We start from the raw sequence: 23,815 nt of genomic DNA, 5'->3' as shown, positions 1-23,815 counted from the left end.
TAAACAAAGCAAGAAAATAAAGAATCTATCCTGACTATTTTTATGAGGAAAATTGCATTTTGGGAACCCTTTTATATTTTATCATTTTGAGACTATAAAAGGGTGATATTGCCAACATGCTATTTTGTCAATGATACTGTCATAGGAAGAAACTATATCAATGATGTATTAGGTTATCTTCTGATAATGATTTTTTAAAAGAGCCCTGAGGTTATTACTTAAATAGAAAAAGTAAATGAAATTTAGTTTGAATTCTGAAGGGAGAGCCACAATAAAATACATTATTTTAATCTATGTTCCATAGGTGAGGTGTAATCTGTTTCTATTAGCCTCAGGTTCCTTTCCCTCTCTTCTTCCACTCTATAAGCAAAGAAATGTAACTGCATTACACATGATTTTCAATAGAAACTTAAATTTCCAAAGGGTATTTAAACCTCACATTCATTAAACAACTTTATTTCTTCAGTTCTCTAAAGGCTGGAAGGCAGGAGGAGAGAAACTGTTGGTGAGGTAATTATGACTCCTGCTCACCATTCCACGCTTTGTCTTATTCCTGTGTGGGTTTCTGTTTTCAGTAATTCATCTGCTTCCATGTTAAGAAAATATTAAAAACAGAAATTCTAATAAAATGTCTCCATTAAAGTCCTTTCATGTTATTTTATTTCTCATATCTGTTGTATGTTGATTCATCGTACTAATCACCAATGTCAATTGTCATAGTTTTAACCTATTATTTCTTCCCTCAAGAATGGAGTTCAGTTTTCTTGCACAGTGATTAATAATGGAAGGATATTAGCTTAATTCAATTAATTTTACTATATGTCCACATATGTCTTCACTGATATTCAACCTAAAACTTTCCTGCAATTTTTCCATTCTTATTTCAGCACTGGGAATACATGCAAAATGAATAAAATACTTCTCTGACTTCTAATTTTACCATGACGAGATCAAAGTGTCACAATTGAAAAATCAAGGATCTGTCTCTACAGTCAATGAAAGCAGGAGACATCTGCAGTTCCGACCCGCAGCATCAGAGACACAAAGTGGAGTGCCTGTGACAGAGGAACCCAAAGGAGAAAACTTAAGCAACCTATTCAGGTAAAGGCCGAAACCTGAAAGGCAGTTAGGTCTGAAAGTCCTGGTTCTTTCTCATTGTCCTGTTCACAGAAGTTGCATGGTATGTCTTCTGAATAAATTGAACTCTTTGAGGCTCTACACTCAGAGACCACATTTCACAGGAGAATAAGACTTGGTTCTGGATAATAGATAAAATGATAAGGTGACATTCTATGAACTAAAGAGCTCTTCTTACCCAGACAAACTCTCTTTGAGCCAGCTTGAGGACCCCAGAAGGTAGGCATTGTTTATAGAAGCTCCAGGAGGAAGCTTAATCTTCAAAGCAAGACCTAGAAGTACTACTACCTCTTGGTATGCCATGATTAAAACATCTGTTTATTCTATTACTAAATTACACAAAGCTATCATGAAAGTATTGGTCTTTTTTTAATTTTGGTTTTTCAAGACAGGGTTTCTCTGTGTAGCTTTGGAGCCTATCCTGGCACTCGCTCTGGAGACCTGGCCTCAAACTCACAGAGATCCATCTGCCTGCCTCTGCCTCCCGAGTGCTGGGATTAAAGGCATGCAGCACCAACGCCTGGCAAAAGTATTGGTCTTGAACATAAAAAATGAACCAGTCACCTTCAAACAAGGGAAGCAAACTTCATACATGAAACACAGATACCAAAACAAATGAGCAAATAAAAATCAACTCAGAGTAAGAAGTGATGTAAAAGAAATGAGGAACTCAAAAATATCATAATCACAGGCTTATAAGTATAAAATATAAAATAAGGCATTTTCTACAGGATAACATAGGAAAATAATCTTGATGGTCTAAGATTTGAGGAAGATAGTTTAGGAAGAACACCAATGACCGAAATCTAGGAAAGAAATTCATAATCTGCATTTCATTTAAAATAAACATTTCTGCCCTATGTGAGATACACGAAAAATAACAAAGTGAAGCCATAGACTGAAAGAAATTATTTGCAAAATGTATATCTAAATATATTCTAATGTACACAAAAAAATTTAAACTCCGGTGACTGTGAATGGCAGTGGCTGCTCAAGATGTAAAAAGTGACAGATGTCAGTCAAGCCTTAAGCGAGATATCTATACTACCCCTCTAAGGCCCAGGGACATTGTTGTGGAAGAGGAGGCAGAAGTATGTAAAAGCCAGAAGACAAGGTGAAGGGCTGGGAAATGCTGTTCTGTACAGTGGCTACAACACTGCAGTCATTATCTCACAACAGCTGTCATGACTTGTACTAGGTCCACACAAGACTATCCCTATAAACAGTCACTTCAAGAGTGGGAGGGGTCATGGGACACTAGTCTTTATTTAAAAACTATGGCCTATTGATAGATTCTACGACAGGGAATTGTTGCCTTTCTTTTATGCTCACTGTTGAACCCACGAGGATCTAGTCAAAACCCTTAGTTACACAAAACCCCCTCGTTAATCTGAGGGGATCATTAATAAAATGAATAACATGAATGTAATTCAGAGAATTTATGGGAAGAAAAGGAGTGGATAAGATGGGGAGGGAGAGTAAGAATAATTAATATGTATAGTATATGTGTGTGAAAAAAACTAAGTAAATTGTAATTAATAATCCTAGGTATCCATCAACAGATAAATGGATATTGAAAATGTGGTACATGTACGCAGTAGAAAATATAGCTGTTCAGAAAAAGGAAATGTATTAAATTCACAGGTAAATAGATAGACATTGAAACAATAATTCTGGGTCAAATAATACATTCCTAAACAACAACTATAAAGAGGAAAGGAGGGTAACAGAATAGGAAGGGTTACATAGGATGGAGGATGGAAGGGCAGGGTAGAGGAGGGAATACTGGAGCTTACTGGCACAACAGTAGCATAAGGTCATGGGAGTGACTTACGACTTTCTGATTGGTTTAATGCAAGCTCCACAAGATGCTTCTAATGCAATTACTGGGGCCAAGAAACTGTGGCTAGATAGAGCATAGGCCCTATGGGAGAATCTACTACTATTTCTCTGCTAAATGGATATAGTATTAAAACAGTGCCTAATGGCTTAGCCTTATCTTACAAATTGGTACATTCCTCAAAGCTCCCTAGAGAAGCTCCTTTTTGCAGTGGATGGTGATTAACACAGAGACCCACGACTGGCCAAGGTACACCCACTACAAATCTGAGTAGTGTTCAGCTGTAACAAGAACCCCTGAGCAAAGTGGGATCACGGAGGGGGGGGTAGAGGAAGTAAGTGGGAAGGGAAGAAGGGGAGGAGGGAGGAGAACAGGAGGACTGAGACAGGGGTGGAATAGAGGAAGGCAAGAAAGGAGATGCCTTGGTAGAGGAGACAGTACAGGTTTGGAGAGAGGTCTGGCACAGGGGAAATGTTAGGGGTTCCACAGGGATGACCCCAACTAAGAATCCAGGCAGTGGTGGAGAGGATGCCATTGATGTCCTTCCCCTATAATGAGATTGATGTCTACCTTGGTTACCATTCCTAGAGCCTTCATCCAGTAGCTGTTTGAAGCAGAGACAGGCACCCACAGCTAAGCACTGAACCATACTCCTGGAAACCAGTTGTGGAGAGGGAGCAGGGATGAACAAAGGAGCCAAGACAGTGCTAGAGAAACCCACAGAAACAGTTGACCTGACCTAGTGAGAGCATGGAGTCCCTAGTCATAAAACTGGGGAAACAGCAAATGGATTAATAAAACCAGTCAATAGAAGCCACTTTACAATGGTATTGTTTTAAATGCACAGCATTAAACACAAGGACCATGGGAAAACAAGGAAGATGAATGATCCATATCTGGCAGATGTTAGAGATGAAGAATGTGTATTTGTTCAAGAAAAATTTGATCAATGAAGTATTGATGCACTCAGCCAAGCAAACTGGAATTCAGAGGATCTAATATCCATCCCTAAATACAAAACAATTTGAGGACGATGTAGGGATGAGGAAAGATTTAAATAATCCTTCAAAATGTAAAATCCAGAAGGGGAAAATCTGCAAAAGAATTAGTACTTTCATTCAATAAAAGATTCTATACATGAAACTAACTAACAGAAAATTAAGAATGTTTTTCCAATGTGTAAAAGTGGAAAGCAATCTACATACACAATAAAGTAAAAATAAAAACGAAAAGCAGAAACACTGACAGCTGACAAGAAAAATGAGAAAAACATAAGAATATTCATAAAAGTGAAAAAACTTCTTAGAAACACTCCATCTCATCACTTTCTTAGGGATATTCAGGTCATCTTCATTTTTTTAAATTAAAATTGTATTTACCTTAATGTGATGGGGCTGTACATGCTTTGGGGTGCATGGGGAGGTCAGAAGACCACATTTTGGTGTCAATGTCTTCTCTACCTTCACATTAGTGGAACTGGGATTTGAACAAAGGTCATCAGTCATGAGTGGGAAGCACTTTCTCTGCTGGTCCATTTCACTGGCCCCTTCTACTTTTGTATTGAGTAAATCGAGAATATGACTGTAACATCATTTACTTAGAGGAAACTCTAAGTTATAAGGTTTACATGTGACAAGATCATTCTTAATGTTCTGTGATAAGCCTTTAAATGTAGAATTGTAGCTGAAGACCCTCACTCTTTCCTGATATTGAGAATTTGAACCCTTCTGCTTTTCGGATCACCTTGCTGAGACATCTATCAAATTTATTGATCTTAGTGCAGTAACAATTTTTCCCTTTCCTTGACGACACTGTTAGTTGTTTTGTATTTGGTTGATTATTTTTACTCTTTTTTCTATTTCTTATGCTTACTTTGAAATCAAATGTCATTTTTCTCAAACACAATCATTTACATAATTCAAGCAGAACCAGAAAACACATGGCAATGAATAAAAGGAAAATAATGATTTAAGAACTGCAATCAGTAGTGCTAGGGTAACTGTCAGAGACACACAAGCAAAACCATTTCATTCTTCCTATTCACATTTGCATACTATAAAAGGAAAAGGCTTGTGTTTTCATTAAGAAAGGCTCTACTTGACATGAGTTGTTCATATTTTCTGGTCCTTGTGCTCACATCCTCATGATACACCAACAAGGGAAGGTTATTGAGGAAGCCAAGCTAATAAAATGGCTTTATTGGCAGTGGTTTACAAGCAAACAAGTAAGCAAAACTTAAGTAGCAAGATACCATATTGTAGTGGAGGACTAACATAATAGATATCAAGCCTGCCTGCTCCTTGATTCAAGGACAGAACAGGGAGCTGGTTAACTGACTATGGTGTTCTTTGTTCTGTTCTTTGCCTTTAGTCTGTATATAAGTGGGTTCTGAAATATATACTAAGGGCTGTTCAACATTGACTGGGCAGTCCTGCTGACTCTATCCTGTCTTCTTTATTTCTCTCAGTCCTACCGCCCCAATTCAGGCACCCTAGCGACTTGTTGGAGCAAGCTCCAACACCATATTCTGTCTTGTATTTTTCTTTATTTAAATTTTGAGTAGATGGTATTTTTCCTACAGGATTATGTGAGAGTAATGTTTTCTTTTATATAGATTGCTTTCATTTTTATTGATGACTATGTGCCTGTGTGTTTATATACACAAACATTGTTGTTACCACAGAGGTCAGAAGAGGGTTTTGGATACCCTAGGGTTGGAGTTACAAGCAATTGTGAGTCACCTGTTGTGGCTGCTGGAAACCAAACTGGTACTTTGCAAGAGCCATCAGTGTTATTAACCACTAAGCAATCTGTCCAGCACCATAAAGGTTTTTAAGAAAGTAAAGATTCATAAAGATACTTATACTTTTTATTTTATATAAAATGAAAATAAGAAAGGATAAATTTATCACCACTACCATCCTCAAAAGGATTTTCATATACATTAACACAGTTTAAATTATGTCACAGCCAAATCTGAAATAATAGCCTCAATAAATGATTTGCTCTTATTACATTCATTCTGTATTTCAATAGGGAAATTATCATCCAAATTTAAAAGACCAAGATCAGTTTTAGTTCTCAAGCTTTGACTACGAAAACTGAGCGGCAGTAACAACAGAGACCAGTGATGGAGCAATAGAGGTGATGCCTCGGTCCACTCCCCAGTCCTAGTTAGTGTACCTGGACCACTGACATCATTCCTATCTCTAAAGTAAATGATGAATTAATTATCTACAGTTTTTTTACAGAATGAGCACAAGCCATTGTTCTCACTTTAGCTTTTTCTGACATTATTGTTCTTAATTTTTCATATATCTCTGAAGGGGCCCTCCACTCTTCTCTAGACAACATCTCCCCACCATCAGATAACAATTTACTACAGCACTCTTCAACCCACAAAGGAAGAACCAGTTTTGCCACTGATGGCACAGGTACTGATGGTGGTAGCACAATTTTCCAAGCTGATCTTTGCATTTTATGTTCTCTTGAAGCTCCTCTTTTCCTACACCATGTGAACACACATGAACAGCATCTCAGTGTTTTTGTCTAAATATTTCATATTCTCTGTTCTCACAGAGTACTCAAGTTGCCAAGCAGTTCCCATTCTCTCTGGCACTTTCACAGTTGTGAAATCTAAAGGCTAACATAAAATATTCTGTTTAAGTCACAGCACAGGCTACTCTCATTAAAATGTATAATTATATGCTCGTTCAATGAATTCCAATGTTCCCACAGTAAAGAACTGTAAATGAAACATTTTAAGAAGATAAAGTACACTTTTCACAGTATGGGAATATTACTTTCAATATTAAGTTCTTCTAATATCTCTGTTTTAATGAAAAAATCATTAACAAAGCAATTAACTCAAGGCTGAGAAACCCACGTTAATTAAAGTTTAAAAGAAACAACAGAAAACTAAATTTAAGGCACTACGAAATGTTTATTATCTTGGGTATCCTGAACCAGTCATTTTGGTTGTGTCCATTTGTGAAAATAAATGATTACACACACATATATGTATTTAAGTATAATGATATGATTATATAATTGTCCACATATATGTGTATACACACATTCACACACATATATAAACCAAATATTGTCTGATTCATATACACTTTGTACTATAAGCATTCAGTCACAAACACAATGATTTATCTGTTAGCATGTGTTAGTTTTGAAGTAGAGGCTTAGTGTCTTGTCCAGGTTGGTCTCATACTCCTGACTAGAAACAGCCAGCATCCTCAGGACCTGGTACTGAGATTACAGGCATATGACACCTTGCCCAGCTTCCAGAATATTTTTAACTAAAATTTTCTACATAGCTCAGACTTGTTTCAAACTCATAGTCATATCACTTCTTGATTGTTGGAATTATAGGCAAGGACCACCATATTCTGCTTCAATGGATTTAAATTTGGCTTAAAAAAACAAAAGCTAAAATAATAATAGTAATGGCCATACATTCTTGTTTTGCCTATGGCTTATGAGTTTAACTCTATCTAGACCTTATTTGAACCTGTTGTTTTTCAACATTATAATAACTGATTTTTTATCTTAAGTCATTGTACTGAACTGTACTAACTAGGAAAATTGTGGCAAGCAATAATCCATTAGTCCACTAAAAACTGGTATAAAAAGATGAAATTAAAAGTATTGCAGGGTCAAATTTAGTATTTTACTCCCAGTTTAGAGCAAATTATATTTATCTTTAATTTTGGATATCAATGATACTCTCAAATGATTGTCACTAGTACAATAACTTATTGGTGTAATCAAACATTTAGCAAAATTAGTATGCTTTAAACTATCACTGGTTAACAAGTGACTACAAGTTTCACATTTTGTCAGGCTACAACTAGGTGAAGCACTGAATTATTTTTGTAGCAAGAAGTTACTCAACCATGCCTTTTTAGTAAAAAGGAAAATAGCACTTGTCTATCACATTTGTTCAGCATAAAACAATGGCCTTCAGGCACAAAGAAGTTTTTCTACATGCTAGGATTTTTTCATAAACAACTAAACTAGACAGGATTGTGAAAGGGGGATGTTTGAAAGTATAGCTTATTTTCAAGGTTTTTTTTTTTTCACACTAGCTCAGTGTTTTACTGGCAGTTGCCTTCATTTGGTCTATAACCAGCTGTGATGTGATTTCAGATAGAATCAACAGTAGATTCTGACAAATGCATGCCACAGGCAGTACCCCATTGCCTCTGGATCATCCACTTTTGAGTTCGATATTCACTACTGGTACTAAAACCAACCATTTCTAAGAGAAGAATTACTGCTACTAGGAAGTGGGTTTGAGAGCACACTCTCATCCTGCATTGGAGGAGTTCTCATGTGTCCCATGCTGGCCTCTCACTCTCGTGTTGCTGATGATGACCTTAAACTCCTCATCCTCCTATGTGATGATACTACAGCAGTGCACCTTCACAGATGATCTATGCAGTGCTGGGCATGGAACACAAGGTCTCCTTGATGCTTAGGCAAGCACTCTAACAGCTTAGCTACATTCCTACCCCCTTAAAACACTCTGTATCCTCACCACACCACGCATTTAATAAGCAACAGTGGTGAACTAAGCAGTGAAGTCAACAGATGGCAGATCCTCACAAGTACATCTGCACTCTGAGAAGTTAAGCAGATTGAAATGAAAAGCACTTTCACAGATTATAGTACACTGAAACAGTATATTTATTTCTGTGAAAAATAATTGTTGTATTATGAGATCTAAAAGGACTATGGAAAGTAATTTTCTTAAACATTTGTGATGGTCTTAACAGCTCTTTTTATTTTGGTTAACAAGCATATTGGGACATTATCAAAGCTTTATTTAATTTTGTTTTTTGGACAGAGGAAGGTTGGGGCAGGTGTGTGGCCAGCCAGAAGATGATTTTGTCCCTAAGAGCCAGAGTCTCACTCTTCCACAGAATGTAAAATCTACACATCTATGTAATACTCATCCCTATCCAACTCAGTCACTGAAGGAAGACTCACTATCTGAGCTTTCTTCTATGGCTTTTTCACTTGCACCATTAGGCACTGGAGCATCTGACTTCTCAAGGAGGTCTGGATCCAGCCCTTCTGATACCATTTTGTTTCTGATTGCAATCACTAGAACACCCACTTGAACCATCTTGAGATATCTGGCATACCTTGAATCCTTGGCTACAGTTAAGACATTTTCTGATGAAACTTCTCTTTCCTGTGGTCCAGAGTCTTGTGTATTGTCCTGCTGTGGCTGCTCTGCAGTGCTTTCACAATGTGATTCATTCGGGACAGCAGTAACACTTAGAGGAGATACTTCAACTGTGACATCCTCTAGGCCTGGGATAGATGACAGCTTTGCATCCAAAATATTGAGAATTGTTTCAATTTGTTGAATATGAAGAGAAAGTTCTGCCAGTTTTGAAGAATCTTGCTCCCTCAATAGCTACATGGTGTTTCCTTCAAGTTTTTTTTTTTTTTTTTTTTTTTTTTTTTTGGTTTTTTGAGACAGGGTTTCTCTGTATTGTTTTGGAGCCTGTCTTGGAACTCTCTCTCTCTCTCTCTCTGTAGACCAGGATAGCCTTGAATTCACAGAGATCCGCCTGCCTCTGCCTCCCGAATGGTAGGATTAAAGGTTTGTGCCACCAGTGCCTGACTTATTTGTGATGGTCTTATGTGTGTTAATAAATGTGCTGAGTAGATGACAGATGGCCAGTTATAACAAAATGATTATGATATTGTGAATGTTACATACTATATTGTATTATTTTAATTAAAAGGGTAAATAACCTTATATTTTAAAACTCAGTAGTAAATACATTAGCCAGTGAGGAAAAATGTAAACTAGGCAAGAAATTTCATGATAATTACAAAATTCTCTTTTTAAATAACAGTATATTTCTTTAGTGACCAACTATGACTGCATAGTGACTGACTTCCTCAGGGTCACATATAAATTTCTCCATTTTATTTGTATTATAGTAGGGTTGTTACAGATAAAAAATTTAGTTTTCTTTTACAATATAATCAAAGTTGCAATAGTAAGTCCTAACATTCTAATTCTTAGGACACAGGAAGACTTCCACTAAATGCTACCCTGGTATCGTGTGTGTGTGTGTGTGTGTGTGTGTGTGTGTGTGTGTGTGTGTGTGTGTGTGTGTGTGTGTTTAAAGTTTATAGGAGGTCCCAAGTGGAATTCACATTTCTAATACTACATCTCTTGTCATCATAAATGAAATGACCAAAGGAATTTGGTACAGGGAGGAAGCTGAGTTAATGTGACAGGTGAAAAACAAAAAAACATCATCGAAGTATTTCAAGGAATTTTATGCTAGGTGTAGGGAGTATATTAAAGAAAGAAACTGGAGTCATCAAAAACTATAAATGTGTATGAAATCCACTATTGGAAAATGCTCCCTTTCATAAATTAGAAATGCATTGCTTTCATTTATTTTATGGTTATTACCAATTTTATAGACAACATTTCCATAGAACTAAACACAACATCTCTCTAATGACTCTAATACTAGTTCACTATTGAATAAACGCAAAATAAATGAAGAATTCAAGTGAATGAATAAGACCTACTGTCCCTTCTGAAGTAATGATATGCTTTTGTAAACAAGGCTGATCTTGTGAAGTGCTGCTGCCCAGCAGATGACCACACCAAGCATCTGTCCTAATATGCAAGCAAGTATAATCAGTGCAGCATCAGGACCATGGGCTACTTGACATTACGATACCAACAGGCTATGCACTGGATGAAAGAACAGACTATGACACTGAGGAACTGAACAAACACAAAATGACACTGAACATCTAGAATTCAAACTAGAGTGCCTGAAGGTCAGATACAGAAAAAATGTCAATAAAGGTAACTTTGTCATGAAGACATGTTTTTAAAGGAAGAAAGACGAGGAAAACAAAAACCCTGAGTGTGGGGAAAGAAGGTTCTGTGCTTCTCTGATTTCTCTTTAGAGCTACAGCAAGCAGAATTCTGCCCTTTTGTCTCTGAGATTCTTCATGTATCTACTCGTAATTGAACAAAATTTAAGCTGGCCTAAGTGAAGCTGCTTTTGTGTGGCATAATTTTATAATGAAAAATGGCATTTTCAAATAGTTCACCCTGATACTTGATCCAAATAGCTAGATCTTTATGGAACTTTGAGTAAAGAAAAGAAGAGCATCAAAACCTCTTAGAAAAGAATGTGAACTTTAAAAGAGAGCTTGTCAGAACTTGAGCAAAAATAAAAACATCTGGAATAAAATCCAGTGCACCATTCTAAAGACTCAAATGCACAAACACAGATGAGAGGATAAGTACAGAACTCTTCTGCCACTCGTGACAAGATTCCACTTAACTCACTAAATCTTCAAATCAAGTCTATGAGGTATGTTCAGTAATCTACATGATACTATGTGTAAGAAGACTATTATCCAATCTTATGAAAACGTTTGCTCAAAGTCAAAGTAAGAATATACTGGTTTGTTGGCCTGCATCCCTAATTAACATAAAACATTTCTTTTTTTGATTCATGATTACACATTTACAGAGTCAAACTCATAAGTGCTAAAAATTGCTACTTAAAATCAACGGGAAAATGACAAGTTACAAAACATTTCTGAAAGTTGTTAAATACCACCCAATTAAACTAGAAGATAATTCACACTACAGAACACAATGTAAGCCAACACTGCAATGTAAAATTAAAACTTCAAAAATTATTAGACACTTTGTGTGAATATATCCCACATTCATGCATGAACAATATAAATGGAAAGGAATACATATTGGAATGTTACACATGAGACATTATAGGTTTTATCTCTAAACATGAAATGTCATTATATATTTTCATGCCTATGTTTAACATTTAAGCTTTCTCTTAGGTTCTTGGACAAATTAAATGCGCTTTACCCACCTTTTTACAGCCTTCTGTATTGCTCTCTCTGTCATTTCGCATTACAGTTAACTGACTGATAGCTTCAAAAACACTCAGTCATCTATTTCTCTTTTCTGACATGGCTGGGGCAAATTTAAATGATGAATATTATGATTTCATTTTGATGGGTCCCAGGTATTTTACATTTCTATACATTTTTTGGTTTTGTGCTAACAAATATCATAGACTACATGTTTTAAAGAGCAGGAATCTACTTTGTGGCGACTCTAGAGGTTCAAAAACAAGGTAGATGGTATGTAAAATAAGATCATTTCTAATTTAGATAAAAATTTATATAAAAACAAGGTAGACAGTTATGATGCTGGTTCCCCTGATGCTGAGCTCACATAAAGGGGATGTCTTGACCTTTGCACTTTTTAAAATCATTTTTATTTGAATTAGAAACAAGATTGATTACATGACAATCCCAGTTCCCTTCTCCCTCCCATCCTCCACTACCATCCCCCAACTAAAACCCTACCTATCACATACCCTTCCTTCTATTCTTCACCTGGCTCAACCTTTCTGCTCCCTCATGTCCTCCACATCCTGTCTATTTTTGTGCCAATTCCAAGCTGCTTTCAGGAATAAGGCTCTATAATAGAGCTTGAAGTCAAGGATGGTGACGCCTCTAGAAGTTCCCCTATTGTACATGGTTGTTTTGGCTATCCTAGATTTTTGGTTAAGTTGAGTACTGCTCTTTCAAGGTCTGTGAAGAATTGTGTTGGGATTTTGATGGGAATTGCATTGAATCTGTAGATTGCTTTTGGCAAGATTGCCATTTTTACTATGTTGATCCTACATATCCAAGAGCATAGGAGATCTTTCCATTTTCTGGTATATTCTTTAATTTCTTTCTTTAAAGACTCAAAGTTCTTACTATACAGGTCTAACATTTTTGGTTAATGTTACCCCCAAGATATTTTATGTTGTTAGAGGCTATTGTAAAGGGTGATGTTTCCCTGACTTCTTTGTATATTGTAGGACTACTGATTTTTTTCTGAATTCATCTTGCATCCTGACATTTTGCTGAAGGTGTTTATCATCTGTAGTAGTTCCCTGGTAGAGTTTCTTAGATCACTTACATGAACTATCATATTATCGGCAAATAGTGAAAGTTTGACTTCTTCCTTTCCAATTTGTATCCCTTTGATCTCCTTTTGTTGTCTTGTTGCTCTAGCTAGAACTTCAAGTATAATATTGAAGAGAGATGAAGAGAGTGGACAGCCTTGTCTTGTTATGGGACCTCCTGAAACTGAGAAGCTTCTGTGAGGAAAGGACATAGGCAGCAAGACAAAATGGCAGCCCACAGAATGGGAAAAGATATTCACCAACCCCACATCTGACAGAGGGCTGATTTCCAAAATATACAATGAACTCAGAAAGCTAGCCACCAAAACACCAAACAATGCAATTAAAAAGTGGAGTGAAAAACTAAATAGAATTCTCAACAGAGAAATCTAAAATGGCTGAAAGACATTTGAGAAAATGCTCAACATCCTTAGCCATCAGGGAAATGCAGCTCAAAACCACTCTGAGATACCATCTTACTCCTATCAGAATGGCTGAAATCAATAACACCAATGACAGTCTATGCTGCAGAGGATGTGGAGAAAGAGAAACATTCCTCCATTACTGGTGGGGCTGCAAACTTATACAACCACTTTGGAAATCAGTATGCTGGTGTCTCAGGAAAATGGAAATCAGCCTACCTCAAGATCCAGCAATTGCTCTCTTGGGCATATACCCAAAGAATGCATATTCATACATTAAGGACATATGTTCATAGCAGCATTATTTGTAATAGCCAGAACACGGAAGCAACCTAGAGGTCCCTCAACTGAAGAATGGACAGAGAAAATGTAGTACATTTACACAATGGAGTACTACTCAGCAGAAAAAAAAAATGGAATCTTGAAATTCACAGGCAAATGGATGGAACTAGAAGAAACCATTCTGAGTAAGGTAACCCAATCACAAAAAGATAAAAATGGTATGTACTCACTCATATATGATTTTTAGACTTAGAGAAAAGGATTACCAGTTTACAATCCACACTGCCAGAGGAGCTAGGAAACAAGGAGGACCCCAAGAGAAGATTGCATAGTCCCTCAAAGAAGGGGAGGTGGACAAGAACCCCTGAACAAAGTAGGAGCATGGGGCATGAGTGGAGAGAAAGGAGATGGGAAGGGAAGAAGGGGAGGGGAGAGGAGAACAAGAGGACTGAAACGGGGTGGGGGGGGAAGAGGAGGGCAAGAAAGGAGATCCCTTGATAGAGGGAGACAGTACAGGTTTGGAGAGAAATCTGGCACATGGGAAATATTAGGGGATCCACAGGGATGGCCCTAACTAAGAATCCAAGCAGTGGTGGAGAAAATGCCACTGATGCCCTTCCCTTATAATGATATCGGTGTCTACATTGGTTACCATTCCTAGAGCCTTTATCCAGTAGCTGTTCGAAGCAGAGACAGGCACCCACAGCTAAGCATTGAACAATACCCAGGGAATCCCAATTGTGGAGAGGGAGGAGGGATGAGCAAATAAGCCAAGTCAGTGCTGTAGAAACCAGCAGAAACAGTTGACCTGACCTAGTGAGAGCATGGAGACCCTTTAGCTGAGGAAACAGCATTCAACCAAACCAAGCCCTCTGAATGTGTGTGCCCCCAAGGAGGCCAAGACAGTCTATGGGACCTCTAACAATGGAGTCAGTGTTTATCCGTAGAGCACAAACGGACTTGGGAGTCCATTCCCTATGGAGGGATACTATTGCAGCCCAGATACAACAAGGAGGGCCTAGGCCCTCCCCCAAATGATGTATGTGATGGACTCTGAAGGTCCCTGGTGGAGGGCTTCACTATCCCTGAGGAGGAGTTGGGGGATGGGTTGGGGATGTTGGTGGGGAAGATGGGAGGATGGGAGGGCGAGGGAATGGGGGAATGGAAATGTAAATATGACTAGTAATTAAAGAATTTTTAAAAATTGGGAGTGTGGGAGACGTGGGGAAGGGTGGAAGGTGAGAGGGGAGATGGGAGGAGGGAAGCAGAGTGGGGAAAATGTATAGCTCATTAAAAAGCAAGTTAAAAAATAAAAAAATAACTATTCTTTGTTCTATTACTGTGAAAAATACTTTTATGTTGGAATGTTGTTATTTGGTGACAGCTATTTCCTGGGACATCATCCATCTTGTCACTCAAATTTGACTCCAAAATAAACTGACTCTCTTATTCCAAAACAAAACAAAAAAACCCAATGTACCTTAATCAACTCTTTCTAAATAAAGCCACAAGTATTCTGAAAGTAGCTGAAACTGTGACCTCAACATTTAACCTTTGAAAAGAACATGGTTCAGCCCATAATTTTGAGAGGCAATGAGCTGTGATAGATACAAACCATGAATCGGATCTCTAAAGGAAAGCGAGGTATTCCCAAAGTCTGTGAAAGTCTACGTCACTCTGCATCCTCTCCTTTCCCTCTCTGTAGACATAACCAGCTGGTGACCTTACCCTTCCTCAATATTAATTGTTAACCTTTCTGGAAATGGAATCACACAGTAAATATCATTCTGTTCTTTCTCCTTTCAATAAATGTATTTATGACTCATCTGTGTTGTATAAATCCATTCACTGCTCATACTTTTAAGGCAGGATAACACTTCATTCTAAATACAACACATATTTTATATATTTATGTAAATTTAGGTTACTTCAGTAGTCTATTATTATGAAGAATGCTATAATGAACACTTTTGTGTATGTGTTTTGTAGGCAAACATTTTCAGATACTTTGGATAAACACATACAAATTAAGTTCCTGGGTAATAAAGTAGATTTATGTTTAACTTTGAGAGAAACAGGCAGGTTTTCACAGAGAATGGGCTAAAACAAGCACTTAATTAAGGATTCAAATCCGAGAGCTACACAACTGCAAAATTAAACCTATCTGCCGTGTGTGTTTATGCATAAATGTGATAAAAATATCAAAATGTCCACAGCAATTATCTCTAATTAGTATGATTGTAAGTATTATAACTATTATTGGTGTTTTCTCATTATTTTCATAGATTTCTGCTGCCTCAGATTACATTTTTGTTCAGAGGAGAAACAGCAAAACTCTTTACTAAAACTTATTTGAAATACTCCTACAATTCTTTTTAAGAGGCTGAAATTTCACATAAACTTTAAAATACATACTACAACCAATTTCTTCTATTTAGTTTATTACATGAAAAATGGGTATGAGAATGGAAAATCATGCAGGTGCATCTTAATAGCTTAGATTATGAATTCAACTACAGAACAAGTGTCTCGAAGCCACAGGAAATCTACACACAGAGTGTCAGAGAAAATGATCATGAGGGTTTCTTTCTGATCTTCAGCCAGAGATGTATCAGCCTAATCTTAACTACTCAATATATGTCCACAAATGCTCAGGTGAAGCAGGGCAATGTGTGCCTGGGGCCTTATTCTGGCCCAGAAAACACAAGAGTACACGCCATAACAGACGGGACCGATACCACACACACACCTGCATATGAACGGCTTTATGTACACCTGAACATAAGTGACTTGTTCATACACATGTAAATTACATTTAGTATTACATGTTCAGCTTCAAACACACATAGGACTATGTTATAGAATATATAGAGACTAAGCACTGAGAATAATTACTGGGGTTATATTCAGAGCTTACATAAAAAAATTAATCATGCAAAGCATATTTATGACTTTTATTGTTGTGTTACTTCTATAATTTACCGGGGGAAATGAGCACATACCTTGTGGATAAATTATTTAGTCTTATTAAAATACAGAGTTAATCTTTAAGCAGCTAAATAATTAAACAACTATGAATAATTGGAAGATAGCACAATAAAAGTTTCATTACATAGTTTGAAATAGAAAATGAGAGAGTGGAAATTATGTTATTATCACCAAAAAAATTATAAGATAGTGTATAGATTATTATGAAACAATATTCAAGTTTGGAAATTAAGTCACTATAAAGTAAAACTTCTGGTCAATACACTGAAATTGTTTTCAGAATATACTGAGCCACCAGACCCCTCCCCCAATTAAATTCACTTTTAATGTAATAATATATAAAAATTGAATATGATAACTAAATAATCCTCACTTCAGGCCACAGAATTATATGTTAAAATAAATGTTCCTTACAAATGTGGTTGTGAAAGGAAACATCAAACAACAAAATTTTATGCTATGTTTGTGATGCAGAAGCCAGGACTGACCAAGGACTGTCCTCTATAGCCTGAGGAATGACTGCAGGCAACTATTGTTTCTGTGCTACAGTGTTGGCCAAAGGCCTGCCCTTGAATCAGGGGTCTGGGTGCCATAACTTTGTGCCTATCATAATTACAGTTTCCAAAGGTTTTATTACCTGATATAATTATTCTTTCAGGTACCTACTTGGAGCTTATGATTTCAGCATTCTTGGGGATACCAGTCAACAAAAACCAAGCACTACTCTAAGGAAAACATACATGTTTCCTTTTATTGTCTTATATGGTTGCTGGGGTGAAAATTAATGTAAAACCTTCCATGTGGGAAAAGAGGAAATGTTCCTAGGTATTGATTTAAAAATTCTTATGCACACACTTAATTGTAGCTCAAAGAGATCATATATATATATATATGGGCTGAGTCCAGAGAAAACCACAAATATCATCCTTTCAGGAACATACTAATGGAAAAAATGATAGTTGTCATGGGGTACTAAATCAATTCATTTATGTGAAAACCAGTTACATCAAATTTCCCACTCTTAGATTTAGTGCTAAACTAATGAAATTCTTCTCTTGCAAAAGTTTCCTTTCTCACCTAACAAACTTTCTCAGCACTGTGCTCAAAGGTGTCTTACAACAAGAGATCTTTGGGATTGCACTTTTCCTGTGGTTGGCTGGCTGTAAGTGACCAAGCATGTGCATCATACCATCTGTAAACACATCAGCCACCTGGATTTTAAGTATTTGAAGGTATGGATTGCCTTTATTTGTATAATTCCTACAATTGTGCCATGCATGTACCTCAATCAGTAGTTAAGGCTGGGTGTAAAAATGAATGCATAGGTGTATAAGTGAAAACCTGTAGCTTTCAAAACAAATCTTTAAGCTACTGTCATTCTTTAAAAATAAAGTTAAAATGTAAAAGTTTTCAACAAATCTGTGAAATCAGGTCATTTCTCAAGAAAATATTATATTCCCCAAAGAACTGGGGCTTCTTCATCCTCATAGGTGTTGTCTGGTGCAGGAAAGGGACTGGGCATGAGGGATCAGCTTTCATCAAGAGCCCATCACTTCATGCAACAAGAACCAGGCATGCTTCAGCTAGAGCATGTCCTCTGAGTAGAATTTCATGGATGCAAGAATGCAACTTTTTCTTTTTCCATAACAGTTAAATCTCTCCTTTGAACATAATTTCTTAGTTTCCCATTTTGTACCAATACTAGAAGCAGGACTATAAAAATCAGGTCTTTTTTGGTGGACATATTACTGCAACAGGTTTTTTTGTTTTTTGTTTTGTTTTGTTTTGTTTTTAAGCAGTTCCCAATCTCAGTGGAGACTCCCTGCCCTGCCCTTCTGGGCTATTTTGCTTCAAGAGCATATTTCCTGATATTTTTTCTTCACACATGGCAACAAAGATTTATTTGGTGATTTTTATTCCACTTTGGGACACTAAAAATGTATGGTATTCCTATATACACACACATTGAGTCACTGTGGGATATTATATCTATAACTATATTTTAAAAAGAAAAGGTCATGTATCTCTTTGCTCTTGGATTCCTCAAAGTTTCTTGTGGTAAAGAGTCAATCTATCTCTTATTTATTATCATCTGTGATGTGTTTTCGTTATACCACGAACCGTTTTTTTCATACTTCCTTAAGTGTTTTTAAAACAAACTTAGAAAGACAACTTCCCTCCTCCCATTCTTTTTAGTCATTCATTTATGGTAGTGAAGACATACTTCAGAAGTGCGGAGATAAATGGCTGCAACTTCAGTTATGCAAGGGGAAAAGAGAAGTCATGGTTTTTAAACACACTCGCTATTTCAAAGACAGGACCTACCTTATGCTTGTGTACAGGGATACAGTAGATAAATAACGCATGCCAAAGAAACCCTGACAAGACCGAGTCTAGAAAGGGATATAGAAATCAAAGCCCACAATGATTTGTTTTCTTCCTTATGTATTAGGAAGTCATCAATATAAAAGTGAAAGAATGATGTAGCTTTGTGGAATTCCCAAAGACAGCAAAGAATTTTTAACAGAGAATACAATATGATTAAGAGATACAAGTAGGGGTAAGAAGGCTTAAACTAAACTTTACATTGAATCAGATAGCGTTTCTTACAAACAAACTATTCAATGCTTAAATAACTATTAGTTCATTTCATAATTATATGTCTTATCTACTTTGTGGAAAATAAGTCAATTATCATTTGATTTATTATTTTAAATAATAAAAATCTTCCTTTAAGTGGCAAAATTTGAATGGTTATTAAAAGAATTTAGAAGCTCTTGACACTGATAAGTGAGTTATTATAATTCACCACATTAAATCAACTTTAGAACAGCATCTGTAATTAATCTGGGAAAATGTGTAGATTACTTATATTACCAAAATGATTGCATCCATCATAGTAAAGTAACTTAATGGGATTCCATTTTAAGAATGCATAATAATTAATTATCTAAGTTATTAGAACAATTAGCATAGATATGTATCTTCACTCTCAGAGATAATTTCAATGTTATAAATTATGTTTTATATTAGGCATATAAAATTGAAAAGTTAAAAAATATAATAATGTGCCAACACTATTCTTCATTTCTAGTAGCCTTTAACAAATTGTACTACACTTGTTAAAATTATCTTTCCTTTCTTTTGAGATTATAATACAATTACATTGTTTCCCTGTTCCGTTTTCTCCCTCTAAACCCTCCGATATATCCATCCAAGATCTCTTTCAAATTCATAGCCTATTTCATTTTCATGAATTGCTGTAACATACATGTATATACAAGTGTAGATGCATATATATTCCTAAATATGTAAATATGCCCTGCTAAGTCTATAGAATGTTACTTGTATGAACTGTAATTACTGTTTTTCACATTATCTTTACAATTCAGTGCACAGTGTACTTGGCTTAATTCAGTGAGAATAACAGACACAGTTGCTGAGGACACAGTCAACTGCATGTAGCATAGCATTAGGAATGACCAGTATGGACTGTTTTCTCAGCTGACATTCGCGTCTTCACAGGCTCCAATATGAAAAGAAATATCATCGTTTCTTTCCAGTGCTGCAGGCTGTATTTATCAAAGACCATACATTTACCAAAAATCAGCCCTTTTATATTCTTCAGGGACCTCTCATATTTGAAACTCTTCTCTCTTGTATGATACCATTTTTGCTGGATCTCTTAACACATATGCCTGCTTGATACCTCCTCCCTGACTCTAACTTAGAGGATTACCAATTTCATTCATATGCTCAGTCCTCTACCATATAGCAATTTGTTTTGTGAGAACTCTGTAAGGAAAGCCCTACATTTCATGACTGTGAGACAGCTTTTCTCCTTATCTCCCATTAAACTTGGCGTTGTCTGCTGCAGATATTTCATATACATTAAGGGAACAAGCCTAAGTACAGACAGAGAGATGGGAGAGATTTTGCTACCTGTTTACAATTTCTAGCATAATACCCAGTCTTTCTTGTGGCAAGTACTTAATACTTCTAAGTTCTGGTATTTTATAATACTCCTAAAGCTGGCCATAAAAAGATAGTTCATCTCTGTCAGTCATGTGTTGAAGATGCCTGTAGGTAAAAATCAAAAAGATCTTAAATTGCTGAGATTCCTTGGTATACCACTTAGAGAAAACACTTGCAAGATCTGTACAAAACAGGAACAACTCCTGTTCCTGGGTCTAGTGAGAAAACCCTTTTTGAATATGTCTCTGAATATCATATGGCTTCAGAACACATACAAGAATGGAATATTAGAGACAGGGATGTGTAGAGTCTTGTGGGGAAATTGTAGGTATCTATCCCCAAAGCACCATCACTGAAGGCAGAGAATGAATGTCCTTGTTCACCTTAGAATGAGACCTTACAAATATAGGGCACAGAGAATTAATATGCCAACTTCTTCCCAAATTATCAGTTCTTCACAGATAGTTTTGCCAAAACAGGGACAGAAAGACAAGAAAGCAGACAATAAAGCATACATTAAAAGACAACACAAACATAATGGACAGTGGATCAAAATGAACTGAGCACAATTTTTTTTGAACCATGGGCTATCAGGGTACATGTGGCTCTGGAAACACTCTGTGGTCCTTTTAGAGACCCTCTCTGCTAATAAACGCAACGTCTATGGAGCACAAGCAGGCAGTTCAGGTATCTGAAGCCCTAGTGGGCCATACAGAGACAGCCATAAAGATTATGTTGACTGTTGAAGACTTCTTCAAGGCAATGGGAAACTCAAGGATTCCAGATCCTATGAAGCACAGGAAGTTGAAGAAAGTGCATCTGTCAGTCAGGAGTGATAATAATATGGTGAGGTATATTTACTCTTGAGTAATTCTAGAAACTAGACTTCTAGAGACAAAAAAGCAGGGGCCAAACTGATTTGCCCACCCCATATTTATATGGTAAAATGCCATCTACCTTTACATCCATTAACAGCACAAATTTCCCTCTATAAGAATTTTGATGTTGTGGGGTTTGAGCAATGAATGCCCCCTATTGTTGCTGGCACTAAACACAATTCTTGTTCAAAAGTGTGGCTTATTTGTTAAGAGTACATTCTCCCTTTTCAACCAGTGATAATGAAAATTTGCTTCACTGTTGCAACAATATGCTTTGATTATGGCTTTTACTATTGGTAACAGTGATTGTTGGTGTTGTAGCTAACGAAACAAACACATAATAACATGTCTCTGTAAAAACAAATAATGTCATGCTCATTTTTCTCTTAATCCATTACATTAAAAATAATATTAAACCTAGAATCAAACTTTTGAGAACAAATGCACTTTAATAAATAAATAAGGGTTTAAAAATATGCTGTTATATTTCAGATGTTTTTCATAGCTCTAACCCATGATATCAAGTATAATGGAACAAATGAGGCCACAAGATAACATAAAACTATATAATACAGGAAAGATAAATCAGGCACTAGGGAAATGTCTGGAGACCCACAAAGATGACACTAACAATCTAAGCAACAAAGGAGAGGCTACCTTAAATGCCCTCCCTGATAATGAGATTGATGACTGTCTTATATACCATCCTATAGCCTTCATCCAGCAGCTGGTGAAAGTAGAAGCAGACACCCACAACTAATCACTGAATTGAACTGGAATCCAGTTGCAGAGAAGGATGAGTGATGAGCAAAGTGGTCCAGACCAGGCTGGTGAAAGCCACAGAAACAGCTGACCTGAACAACGGAGAGCTCTTGGTCCCCAGACTGTAGCTGGGAAACCAGCATGGGATTGATCTAGACCCCAGGAACATAGGTTTCAGTGAGGAGACCTCGGAAATCTATGGGGCCTCCTGTAGTAGATCACTACTTGTCCCTAGCATAGGTGTGGACTTTTGGAGCCCATTCACCATAGAGGGATACTACCTGAGCCAAGACACACGGGGGTGGGCCTAGGCCCTATCCCAAACGATATGATAGACCCCCCCTCTGACCCCTGATGGAAGACTTCACCCTTCCTGAGGCTATGTGATAGGTAGGGTTTAGTTGGTGGGGGTGGTAGGGGAGGAGGGGAGGGAGAGGGACCTGGGATTGACATGTAAAACAATCTTGATTCTAATTCGAATTAAAAAAAAAGAAAAAAGATAAAGGAAAGAAAAAATATGTCCCTAGAATAATTTGCCAATATAAATTTTAAATTATAATAGCAAAAGTTATCCTCATATTCCTCAGGAACTAACCTTGATACAAAGGACTTGCCTCAGCAGCAAACCTTTTCCAAATTAAACAAGGAAAAAAGTAGTAATTATTCAACAATCCAACATTCATGTTCTTAAATCAAGCTTTCTTAAACATTTCACATGTAGGTATTTTGGAGTAAGAAACAGGTGGATCTCTGTGAGTTGAAGCCAGCCTGATATAGTGTGAGTTCCAGGACAGCTAGAACTGTTATACAAAGAAACCCTATCTCAAAACCATGAAAACCAAACCAAACCAAACCAAAAACAACAAAAAACTAAATCCAAAACAAAAACATCACCAATTCACTTCAAACTAATTCATTTCTCTTCAAAATCATCTTTTTCAGAGACAGTTCTTCAGATAGGTCAAAAGAGGGCAGGAATTGATTCCAGTTCAATAAATCTAATTCCACCTACAATGTTTACTGTTGCGTAGTTGGCATAAGGTGTAGTGAGGTATTCACCCCCTCACCTGTAGCACTAACCATGCCCATTTGGCTGTGGTCACAGGTGCAGACGTGACACATAAAAATATTAGGTGTAAGACTCAAACTTTCCAGCTTAGGGCAACTCCATAGTAATCTCTGCTATGCCTTTACCCTAGGACTAGATATAGAGTTCTTGACTTTTGGGTTGTTGCTTTACTGGCAATGGGTCGTATGTGTGTATGTTCTTACACCTCCTTCTCCTAGAGCGTACTTGATATTTGCTATCTTTGTATATAGTTTTGTATCAAGTTTTGTATCTTTTTCAAGAGACTAAAAGGGGAATTGTAATGAGATATTCACCCCCCTCCCCAACCTGTAGAGCTGACCATGCCTGTTTGGGCCTGGTCACAGGTGCAGATGTGAGGGAGAGTAGGATTATGTCTGAGGTCAGGGCCCATGCTCCCTCTCTTGGTTCTGGTCAGGTCACAGAGAGCAGCCTGG

General features: G+C 36.9%; 2 protein-coding genes across 2 annotated transcripts in view; both read right to left on the bottom strand.

Moving 5' to 3' along the window:
* Positions 1-23,815, bottom strand: part of LOC100761061 (sperm-associated antigen 16 protein) — an 816,909-nt gene that overhangs the window by 643,756 nt on the left and 149,338 nt on the right. The window lies entirely within an intron of this gene.
* On the bottom strand, positions 8,948-11,934 carry LOC103161736 (WASH complex subunit 3-like). Its single transcript, XM_035439934.1, has 2 exons — positions 11,893-11,934; positions 8,948-9,416 (listed from the first exon to the last, which is right to left on the bottom strand). The coding sequence occupies exons 1-2, from the start codon at positions 11,932-11,934 to the stop codon at positions 8,958-8,960; spliced, it is 501 nt and encodes a 166-aa protein (XP_035295825.1). The 3' UTR covers positions 8,948-8,957.

The sequence above is a fragment of the Cricetulus griseus genome, chromosome 2, assembly GCF_003668045.3.
Source record: "Cricetulus griseus strain 17A/GY chromosome 2, alternate assembly CriGri-PICRH-1.0, whole genome shotgun sequence".
Classification (NCBI taxonomy): domain Eukaryota; kingdom Metazoa; phylum Chordata; class Mammalia; order Rodentia; family Cricetidae; genus Cricetulus; species Cricetulus griseus.
This window is presented reverse-complemented; position numbering and strand designations above follow the sequence as displayed.